General features: G+C 49.0%; 1 protein-coding gene across 1 annotated transcript in view; it reads right to left on the reverse strand.

The window, feature by feature from the left end:
* The window catches only part of MSH2 (mutS homolog 2), a 49,220-nt gene extending 41,392 nt beyond the window's left edge, over positions 1-7,828 (reverse strand). The window contains exons 1-6 of the mRNA XM_053974754.1: positions 7,589-7,828; positions 5,329-5,483; positions 4,643-4,921; positions 4,182-4,328; positions 3,030-3,179; positions 195-328 (exon numbers count right to left, since the gene is read on the reverse strand). Of these exons, the coding sequence (XP_053830729.1) occupies positions 195-328; positions 3,030-3,179; positions 4,182-4,328; positions 4,643-4,921; positions 5,329-5,483; positions 7,589-7,808 (1,085 nt within the window). The 5' untranslated portion in view covers positions 7,809-7,828. The remainder of the gene's footprint in view (positions 1-194; positions 329-3,029; positions 3,180-4,181; positions 4,329-4,642; positions 4,922-5,328; positions 5,484-7,588) is intronic.
* Between the last annotated feature and the right edge of the window lie 3,525 nt (positions 7,829-11,353).

Raw genomic sequence — 11,353 nt, forward strand, 5'->3', positions numbered from 1 at the left:
TTAACAGTAACCTGTCAATTTGCATCTCAAGGAAAAACACATTCTGCTCTAACTGCAATGCATTACAGGGTAGCACACAAAAGACTCCAACCACTAATACTTCTTGGTTGTAGCATTCTGTGCTTAAAGAGAAAGGGGCTTGTATAAAATAGTTACTAAGGTGTTTAAGTCTATTAAACACATAATATTGTTACCTTTCTTCAATTCTGGTCTTGTCCATAAGTGGTTGCTTGATCCACTGATTGACTAGTCTTTGTCCTTGAGGGGTTCTGCATTTATTCAGTAAACCAGCTAGAGACTGTGCAGTATTTGCATTTTCCACAGAACTCTGGAAAGAATGAAAGAAAAAAATATAAAGGAACAAAAGGGAAAAAAAATAGTTACTGAAGTTTACTGACACCCACTGAATGACACACAGCTATTTAGGAACAGAACTTGGTTTTTTTTTCCATTAAACTTGGCACCCACCAAAAATGGGAAATGAAACAGTGCATCAATTAAAGTACTTAAACCCTGGTCCCTGGAACATAGGAAGAAAGGAAGGAAGGAACAGGTTTGTCTGTTTTGGAACCAACCCTGACTGAACAGCAAAGTTAAAAGTGTACCTAGTCGTGGGGCAGTTTGCATTTTGACTAGCAAAAGTGGAAATACATCTACATATTTGCTACTTTGCTCTTCTTAAGGTCAAAAAAGCAACAAGAAACAGGACCCAAGTTCAAGGGGTTTGGTTTGAGAACTTTGGGGGTTGCTGAGGGGGGAACAACACAACAGAATCAGGCAATGGGGAAGAGCAGGTACTTGAATTCTCTCAAGCTTCCCCAGATTACCTCTGCAGTGCTATAAACACCTCTAAACTTAGCTCTGCTCAAATTATAGCTCATTAGCCATAATTCAGGTTTAATACTAGCTGGACTCCAGACAGCCTTTTGGGCATTTTTTGTTGTGGTTTGGTTTGGTTTTCGCACAAACAGCTACAAAGCAAAAATTTTAGTTAATATTGAACAAACAAGTTTGTTTCAACTCTTGACTTTGAAATTAAAATCTCAACCCTCTCTACACATGAAAAGCTGCAACTAAAACAGCAAGCAAGCATTCAGGTCTGGATGCTCCTGTATGTAGAACTAGAGTCACAACAACAGGAAATGAATGCCATGAGAAGCAATACTGACACATTCAACCCCTGGAATATCTAATATCTAAAGTGAACGGGCCTATTCTCAGTGTTCTGGGCAGTATGGCACACTAAAAACTTCTGAGTGTAAGAAAGTGCCACAGAATACATACATGTATTTATACACAAATCATCTGCTTCAGCACATCCAATGTTTAAGGTACAGTACATTCCATAAAATCAACTGCATCTGCTGCACCATAAGAACTTTACCTACACACCTCACAGAGCAACTCAAATTACAAAATAATTTGACTTTGCTTTACTGCTGTCCAAAAACCTCCACACACACATCCTACCACACATGCTCCATGGAAAAATCTTTGTTCCAAGGCTCCCAACAGCCCCTGAAGACACAGCAGTATAGTTCCCATCACAAAGCATGTAACACCTGCAAGGACTTGTAAAGGAATGTAGCTAAAACAGAACTTCCCAGAACACCCTCCATAAAGCTTGAGAAGAAACGTACTTCTTGCTTCAGAAATTCCTTCAAAGTGAACAGGGGCCACGATCTGTGATATCTTCTTATAAATCAGAAATGCAAGATGAGGTCCAAGCAAAGATCATTAAGTAGGGCTTACTAATGTGGAAAGAGGAAAAAACCTGATACAACACATCACTTTGAGTCCACATTTTCCTCTAACTGTAGAAATGGGCAAAGCAGAAAAACAGATTTGGCAGGAGGTATGAAGGAGTCTGTCAACCTGTCTGGATTTGTAGAAAATGTGTGTAAAAAAGGTAAAACTGGTGTCAAAACATGACAGTTAGCAGGACATGGTGCTTTCAGAATGTTCTCAAGTGCTGTCCTGTTCACAGGCAGCCCTCCTTCCTGACACCACTGGCATTGCTCCTGCCATGTGCTACACGTTCCACTAACACCATCTAACTCAGGTTTGTATTCCTTTCCCAAGGACAGCACTACTCTGGCCACTTCCTACCTCCTCGATGATCTTCTCTCCCCTTCTACATTTAAAATAAACTGTTCCAGATTGAAAGATGCATTCTATTTGCCATCTGTATGGCAGTTGTCTTCTCTTAATTGGGCAGTTTTCCTTATCTCTTCCACAACCAATCCTCTCTCAGGGGAGACATCTGCTGATAAAGGGCTACTGAATGTCACTGCATGACTGATAAAAGTTGCAGCATCCCACTATGAGATGCTCTGCCCAGAGGGAGGAGCCAAGCATTCCTACCTGGATATAATCTTGAGTTTCTGGAACACCAGCATGGCTTTTCCTGCACTGCATTTCCCAGAGGAACAGCTGCCTCCTCCACTGCAGGAAGGCTACACCCTTTCCTACAGGATCCCTGCTCCAACAGAACCACACCTGACACTCCAGCAGGACTGCAGCCACAATTCCAATTGCACTGCTGCCAACACCCTGTCCAACAGGGTGCCAGGTTCTATTCTGACTCTGTCAGTGTTGTTTTGGTTCACTGCATTGTTTATTTTATCTTTTTATTTTCTTCCCTAATAAAGAACTGTTATTCCTGCTCCCATATTTTTTGCCTGAAAGCCCACCCTAATTTCAAATTTGCTCAAATTTCAATTCGGAGGGAGGGGGGGTCTACATTTTTTTTCTATTTCAGGGGAGGCTCCCCCTTTCCTTAGCAGACACACCTGTCTTTCCAAACTAAGACATAAACCAACGAGAAACAAAAACTTTAAAAGTGGTAAGAGTATCTAAATGTTTAAAACACACTTTGCAGGAGAGTAACTGAGAACAAAGCTAAAATGTAGTAGTCACCATTAATCAGGATCTGGGGAATTGCAGTCAGGCAGTCAGGCTCATTATCAAGCAGCTAAGTAATTAAGTATATTGTAAACCAGTTGCTAACTCAAGTAGGTGTTTCTTACCTGGAAAAGGTTGAGGGCTTGAACAGCTGCATTGTCTAGAACCATATATTGGCTAAGATCAAACGTAGTCAGTTCAAACTGTCCAAAATTAGACTCATCTGACAGCAACTCCAAAAACTTGATAACAGCTGACAAAGACGAAACAGCAACCTGAAGTTGTTTAAAAAAAAAAAAAAAAAAAAACACACATCACATTCTAGTTAGAAACACTCGTGAATCCAAGAGGATTTGATAAATGCTCCTAGAAAATTACAGCTGGGGAAGACTTTGAGCCATGTCAGTTCTGGCAGGGCTATGAGAGACTCATCCTGTTTGACAAGACTTCATTTCCATAGGGACCTTCTACGTCTTTCTAGGCAGGTGCAGGAACAACACACGAGCCATCTGCATAATCTGATCAACAAAATGTGGAGTTGCACACCTTGCCAGCTTTCCACAGCTGTTATCAGGACGCTTCCAGCTCAGGAACGCAAACAAGTTATAATGCACAGATAAATGAGATATGCTGGATCATCTCAGGACATGGTTTCAGGGTTAGTTTTCAGCCAGAACAAGCATCTGATCTGACTCACTGCACAGCACTGCTGAGTGCCAGCACAAAAGAGAAGCAGCAGCATGACTGACTTGTTCAGCTGCAACACACTTCAAACTCTAATCTGTTATGAAATGACACATTAAGGGAGCATAATTGTGAGCCTTACACCTGCAGTGAGCATCAGCAGCGAAGGGCATTTTAAAACTTGTTTATCTCAACAAATTGCCTCTTGTTTGCAGCTAAGAACAAGCATGCAGGCACTAAATCATACACTTAAGCCAGAAATATTATCATAAACATTACTCTGTTTTCAAATACCAATTTTCCTATCATGCAAAATAACCAGAGTATTGTATTTCAGTCCTTAGGCTAGACAGATTATGAGCAGGAGGCACCTCTTCTGCAGCCTATTTGCTTACCTATTAGAGTTTCTCCTTTAAAGCCATAAGTGAATGGTTTTCTCCATTTCTTCCAAGAGCCCTGGCATCCAGCTCTGACACAGACCCAAGCTGAGCAGAACTGCTGAACACTTCAGCAAGAACGCAGAGGGGATCAGCTCACATCAGGTGCACACACCACTGCACTTTTTAGAAAGAGGCACACTGAACACTGCTCACCTGCTTTTCCATCTCTGGCAGTGCTGCACTGTTCAGCTGCTCTTCCTTTTTTGATTTCAACAAGCGATTGAGATCCTGAACAATATCTTTTGTTGTGAAATCTGCCTTCTTCCTGTCTGTAATCAGGATTCCTCCCCTCTGGATGACCTGTTGTTCACAAACACACACACAGTAATCAATTAATTTCAGTGTTTAAGGGACAGATGTTGACCACATAGAAGCAAACCCCGCAGTGATACTTATTTACTTCTAGGCTGCAGGGAGAGGAATGTCAGACAAGATTTTAGAACTTTTGTTGATTAAAGGGCAAAATAAATCAACAAACAATACATTTGGCGTGCATAAATCAAAACTTCCTCGAATTTAGATACTGGCCGTTGGTTTTTCCATAAATCAGAGCCTGGCTAAAAAAAAATGAGCTTTTTAGAGGTTTTGTCTGTCAGGCACAGTGGTTCCCTTACCTGTCTGAGTTTCCCCATCTCCCCTGCAGTCTCTCCTCCTGGCAGCACACACTCCTTCGGGCCCAGCTGAACCAGCAGAGCTTCAAGGTTGGAGAACTGATCGTTATCTGGGAACTCACAAACACTCAATTTTCTCAGCGTAGTGTCGACATAGCCCACTCCTACTACTCTCTGCCCATCAGCAGCAGACAGCTTCACCCCCACAACCCCAATGGCTGTGGACATGTCGTTGTTGGCAAAGAGAACTTCCTCAAACTGGGCAAGGTTTCCTGGAGAACCCTACTTGGAAAAAGAGAAATACTTTTTTAAAAGCAGCGTACACACACGCTTTTTCTTTCTTTCAAAATAACAGCTGATCAAACGAAGTACTGAACAGTCCATTCATATAAAATACACAGCTATTCTGGTTTTTTAGCCATTTGAATTTTACATATCACCTACACAGAGGAAAGCACTTCAGGTTTTCTTGATTTCCCAACCTATGGCAAAGACACAGGGCAAGCTCTTTCAGCCTTAGAGCAGCAGAAAAGACAGTGATATTGTATAACAGCCATATAACCAATATATAACAATCAGCTGTGATTTTTCATCATCAGTCCCCTAAAATCCCAAAACTCCAAGCAGGAAAAAGCTATGGGGGTTTTTTCTTTCATCTCACAACTATAAAGAAAGGTTGAAAATTGTACCTTGTAAGCTAAATACCAGTCATTTTCTTTGACAGATTTGCTCCCTGCTTTGTTCTTGTAAACTTCAACTCTGTAATGACGAACCAGAAGCAGGTCCCTCACAAAAGATTCAAAGTTCATTTTACTCAGCACAACGCTCTCAAGCTTCTCAGTTCCTACCAAAAAAAAAAGCAAAAGAAAATTATGAGATACTTGAATTTTTTCATAAAGCTTATTTTCTTATTTTCTGTAATCAAAATCCCCAAGAACAGCCTTCAGAAGACACTGTCTTAATATCAAAGAAGCAAACCTGTAGATCCCATGAAACAACACAAATCCACAACATTCAACTGGTTAATACTAATGAAGAAAGCATATTCTCTCTCCAAATAAAAACAATGTTCAATTCCTAATTTCACTTAATAAGTACGTTAATACATACAAAGGGATATGTTCCTCTCACTCTTCCCCTCTGACAATATTCCTGACTTGGTTTACTAATTAATATTTCACACATTTTCATTTAATGAGGATTAGAAGTCTGCTACAGGTTCTCCTGTTGTACATCTTTTCTTTCCTGGATAAGCAGCTTCTGTTGGCAGAAAAGACTGCCACCCTATTCACACTCACACAACACCTGTGCCAAGACATTCCCCTTTATCAGTAAAAACAATATATCATCCAAAAAAAAAAAAAAAAAAGTTTACATTCAAACCTAACTTCGAAAGTGCCTAATTGACAAATTTCTTGCTTCTGCTCCTGTATGTGCAAGCAGATGATGCAGCTGAACAAATTTAATTCCATGTAGCTGCCCAGAGGAGCAATGCCACTTCCACCTCCCCAGCTCCAGCAGCAGCCTGCTCTCAGAACAAGCCAATTCCACTACTGAGCAAATGGGGATTTCGGGGGAGCACATTAAGCTTTCTGCCAGGTTGGGAAGTGGAACTAACTCAGACTGCTGTCAGACACACTGGAGTCAGGTAAGACACCAAGCACAAGCAACAGGGAGAATCACATCTCCTTCAGCAGCATGCCATAATCACATTTCAGGCTCTTCCTCCCTTTCCATCAAAGACTTTAAACAGCAAACTGTCCACACCCATAAGAACTTATGGGCTTCTTTTAAGTAGGATGTTTTTTTTCATTTTCTTTCCTCAAACATCTAGTCAGATTTTTTGAAAGAGGTAAAAAAGCCCCTCATTCTACATAATTATATTCTCTTTCCCAGTGTAGAACTGTCCCAACAAAACACATTTTTTCTTATTTTTTCAGTTGAGACAATACACTAGCAGGGGGCGGGGAGCAGCTGAAGTTCATGTGTACTTTGAAATCATCCTGAAAGCAACAAGTGCAGTTTTGTGCTTTTAGTTGGATGTGGTAGATAAGGTTTTAGAAGTTTTAAAACTGGAGCTGGTAGCCACGTGATTGCACCTGCAAAATAACTTCCGAAATAACAATAATACTGATGCATGTCCCCAGCCAGGAACACACATCAAGCTTTGGGGAGAGCTGGAGTTTTTAAATGTTTTTCTTTACCTATGACCTCATCACTCACAACAGCAAGGAAAAAGGCATATGAGAACATCATGTTTTTAACGCTGTTGCTCACACACACAAAAACGATTCATTAAAAGAGGTTTATTTTGCAAAATCTGAGCCAATAACTCAGCAACATTGCGTTCCTCGAGGTTAAGGCTAATGCTAAGGTTTGTACCTTCCGACAAGATAATTTATCTTGATGCTCCTACCCCCGACATCCGCAAGCTGCCCTGCCTCACACCGAGTGACAAACGAAAAGCAGCACGGGGTGCACGGAAGAGAAAAGCTCATGAAAGGCACAGAGACATCCGAAAGCAGAGAACTTCACTCAGCGATTCCCACGAACCAGAGCGGACACCGGGACACGGACACCGGGACACGGACACCGGGACACGGACACCGGGACACGGACGCCTCTCAGCATCTCCCTTCCCGCATCCCTCCGCCCCGGGAGGGCGGGAAGGGACCCGCAGCACCGCCCGCCCTGCCCGGGCCCACGCCACCCACGAAACGCCGCTCTGAGCCCCGATCCTTGCGACACCCGCAGGCCTCGGCAACCGGACTGCCAGGGACTACCGGGGGCTGCCAGGGACCACCGGGGGCATCCCGGGGCCACCTCCTTCCTCCGCTCCGCCTCGAGGCCCGCCGCAGCCAGGCCTGGGGCAGGCGGGTCCCCCTCACCCGCCGCTGTCCCTCCCTCACCGCCCGCTCCCGGGGCTCGCCCGCGCTCGCCCCCACCCACCCGGTGCCCCCGCCAGCTGGCGGATGACGGCGCGGGTGCGGAAGAGCTCGCGGGCCGCCAGCCGCGCGTCCGCGCCGTGCGCCGTGTAGTAGTCGCCGCGCTCGAAGAAGCGCACGGTGGTGTCGGGCTTCTCGGGCAGCGAGAGCACGGCGCGCACGAAGCCCGCCTCGGCCCCCGCGCCCTCGGGCCACACGGCCTCCCGCGGCGGCTCCACCGCCATCTTGTGCGCCGCCGCTCCCGCCGCCGCCGCCGCCTCCCGCCAAACACGCCGCGCGCGCGCCGGCGCGCCAGCAACGGCGCCCAATCGCTGCGCGGTCCGCGCCCCGCGTCACGCCCCGCCCCGCCCCGCTCCGCCCAATCGCTGCGGCGCCCGCTTGCGCGCGTCACGCCCGCCCCGGCCGCGCGCCGCCCGCGGTGCGGGAGCGCGCAGGCGCGGACCGCCCGGCGCGGCGCGGTGCTGTGCGGTGCAGTGCTGTGCGGTGCTGTGCGGTGCTGTGCTGTGCGGTGCTGTGCTGTGCGGTGCTGTGCGGTGCAGTGCGGTGCTGTGCGGTGCAGTGCTGTGCGGTGCTGTGCTGTGCGGTGCTGTGCGGTGCAGTGCGGTGCTGTGCGGTGCAGTGCTGTGCGGTGCTGTGCTGTGCGGTGCTGTGCGGTGCAGTGCGGTGCTGTGCGGTGCAGTGCGGTGCGGTGCTGTGCTGTGCGGCGCGGTGCTGTGCTGTGCGGTGCTGTGCGGTGCAGTGCTGTGCGGTGCTGTGCTGTGCGGCGCGGTGCTGTGCGGTGCGGTGCTGTGCGGTGCTGTGCGGCGCGGTGCTGTGCTGTGTGGTGCAGTGCTGTGCGGTGCTGTGCTGTGCGGTGCGGTGCTGTGCGGCGCGGTGCTGTGCGGTACGGCGCGGTGCAGTGCTGTGCGGTGCTGTGCTGTGCGGTGCTGTGCGGTGCTGTGCTGTGCGGTGCTGTGCTGTGCGGCGCGGTGCTGTGCGGTGCTGTGCTGTGCGGTGCTGTGCTGTGCGGTGCGGCGCGGTGCTGTGCTGTGCGGTGCTGTGCGGCGCGGTGCTGTGCTGTGCGGTGCGGTGCAGTGCTGTGCGGTGCTGTGCTGTGCTGTGCGGTGCTGTGCGGCGCGGTGCTGTGCTGTGTGGTGCAGTGCTGTGCGGTGCTGTGCTGTGCGGTGCTGTGCGGCGCGGTGCTGTGCTGTGCGGCGCGGTGCGGTGCTGTGCGGTGCAGTGCTGTGCGGTGCGGTGCTGTGCGGTACGGCGCGGTGCAGTGCTGTGCTGTGCTGTGCTGTGCGGTGCAGTGCTGTGCGGTGCGGTGCAGTGCTGTGCGGTGCAGTGCTGTGCTGTGCGGTGCAGTGCTGTGCTGTGCGGTGCTGTGCGGCGCGGTGCTGTGCGGTACGGCGCGGTGCAGTGCTGTGCTGTGCTGTGCTGTGCGGTGCGGCGCGGTGCTGTGCTGTGCGGTGCGGTGCAGTGCTGTGCGGTGCGGTGCTGTGCTGTGCGGTGCTGTGCGGTGCTGTGCTGTGCGGTGCGGTGCTGTGCGGCGCCGCCCGGTGCGGCGCGGTGCGGTGCGGCCGAGGCTGCCGGAATTACAGAACCCCTTGGGCTGGAAAACGCCCCTGAGAGCATCGAGTCCAACCTGCGGGCGGACACCGCCGCGTGGACCAGACCACGGCAGCGAGTGGAGCCTTTTCCTTAAACGCCTCCGGGGACGGTGGCTCCGCCGCCTGCCTGGGCAGAACTCCGAAGGGCCAAGCACATGCTGCACAACCAGCATGTGCCGAGGTGGGCACTCCTGTGCTCCATGAGTCCTGTCCGGGCCGCCAGAAGGAGCGCAGGCCGAGAGCAGGGCTGTCGCCCGGGCCAGTCACACTGCCAGGGGCTCTGGGTGACAGGCCCCCCTCTGCTTAGAGCAGGAATGGTGTCCAGAGACCCCCATGTGCTCCCTGCAGCAGACAGAGAGCAGCTCTTGTCCTCTTTCCAGGGGGGTCGCTCCTTCCAGGCAGCACAAGGAACAGGGCAAATGGCCAAAAAGTCCAAGGCTTGACCCCCATTTACACACAGGGATTACCCAGCCCGGGGACAGAAAGGACAGGGACTGCCCTGTGGCACTCAGAGGCATCCCAAGGTCTGGCTACAAGGTGGTCCTCATGGCCAGAATGCTTTAGGTTTTTGATTTTTCATGCTCTTTTCCTGGCACTGTCCTAAGCATTCTTCTTTTTTGCTTTGTTTGCCTGGTTTATTTTGTAAATGCCCAAAGGAATAGAAACAGTATAGATGACAATCTTTCTTTTGGTGATTATAGTCTAAGAATTGTCAGAAATGCCATGTTTCATCAGCTAAGTCAAGTATTCTTGGAAACCTCTCTTACTTTGCACTGCTTTTCATCTTTCCAGTCAGAAACCATGGTATCCCAGTTCCCAAATTCTTGTACCCCAATCCAGCTGCCTGCACACTATCACCCATGGACAAAGCACGTCTTCTATTTTGCATGCCTCAGTGTTTCTTGCATAAATGTGATGTTCTGGTTTGTGTACCTTGTACAGAACATCCCCTTGTTTGCTCACCACTGCTTTCTCTCCCATTTCTTCCCTATATTAGTCAGCTTCTCAAAACTCATCTCCCATCCATCCTTTTTTCCTCCCTCCCTCCTTACCATCTGTTTCCAGCTAAGGAATGCTTTTGGCACCTCTGTTTCTATATTTTCTCACCTGGCTTCTCTCTTCTTTGCAATGTGGTCATCTTCAATAATTCTTGATATCAATAGTTGCTTTCCAAAAGGCCCTCAGATGCCCACTTAAGAACTGCATCAGGTTTTCACACTAAACTAACTTTTTACTGGGCCACCCTGGTCTGAAGGTGTTGCCATGTGCTGCCTGTTCCAGCGCAGGGAACGCTTTGGTGTCCCCACCTCATTCCTGCCCAGTGTCACTCTTGGCTTCCCATCCACACTTCAGCCTTCCCCTCCCCAAACCCAGCGCTGTGTCCCTGAGGAAACACAGCTTTTCTAGCAAAGGCCTTCAAACCCCTTCTGTACATGTATTTGCTGAAGGATCACAGTGGTTCTTGCGGTGGAGAGGAAGTCCAATCTGCCTGAAATTGACTTAGGAAGGAAGGAGCAAAGCAGGCAGGTCTCTAGAGCTTTGACAGCTTTGTAGTAGCCCAAAATCTTCCTCTTCTCTCCATAACAATAGTAAAAATGACACTGCTCTGGCAAGCCGAATGTATTTATTTTCAGTACGAACAAGTGTGCTTTTCCTAACCTGCTTTTCAGAAGCAGCTAAACTGTCTGGTCTGACACTTCCCTCCACCAAAAGAGCTTGCTTGCAGCAATAGTCACACGGTAAATTCAGCCCGAACGGCCGTCATTTAGCAAGTACATTGCCTTGGGAATGCACTCACAGTGTCAGGCAACCTTGCCAAGCACCGATAATACCAGGCCGGCCCAGAATACACATTTTGAATAGCTGGGGCAGCTTGCCTTTGCACACACCGATGGCTGCAGATAAGGCAGGAGACAGGACGGGGAGAAAAAGGAGCGTCCCATACAAACATCTGGAGACAGGGTGGACTCCAGGGGACCTCACTGCCATCTTCAAAAGCGGTAAAGTAATGCCTGCTGAGCTGTAATTGCTGCGTGTTCCCGCAGCCCTGGGCTGGTTGCACCTCCTCGCCCAGCCCTTTGCTCGGGGCAGCTCGCTCGCAGCTCGCCTCCACCCAAAGCGGCCACCAACGCCCCGAGCGGGCTGGCCACGGCCCGTGAGCAGCGCTTGTGCCGGGGCAT

Source organism: Vidua macroura, chromosome 3 (assembly GCF_024509145.1).
Source record: "Vidua macroura isolate BioBank_ID:100142 chromosome 3, ASM2450914v1, whole genome shotgun sequence".
NCBI lineage: Eukaryota > Metazoa > Chordata > Aves > Passeriformes > Viduidae > Vidua > Vidua macroura.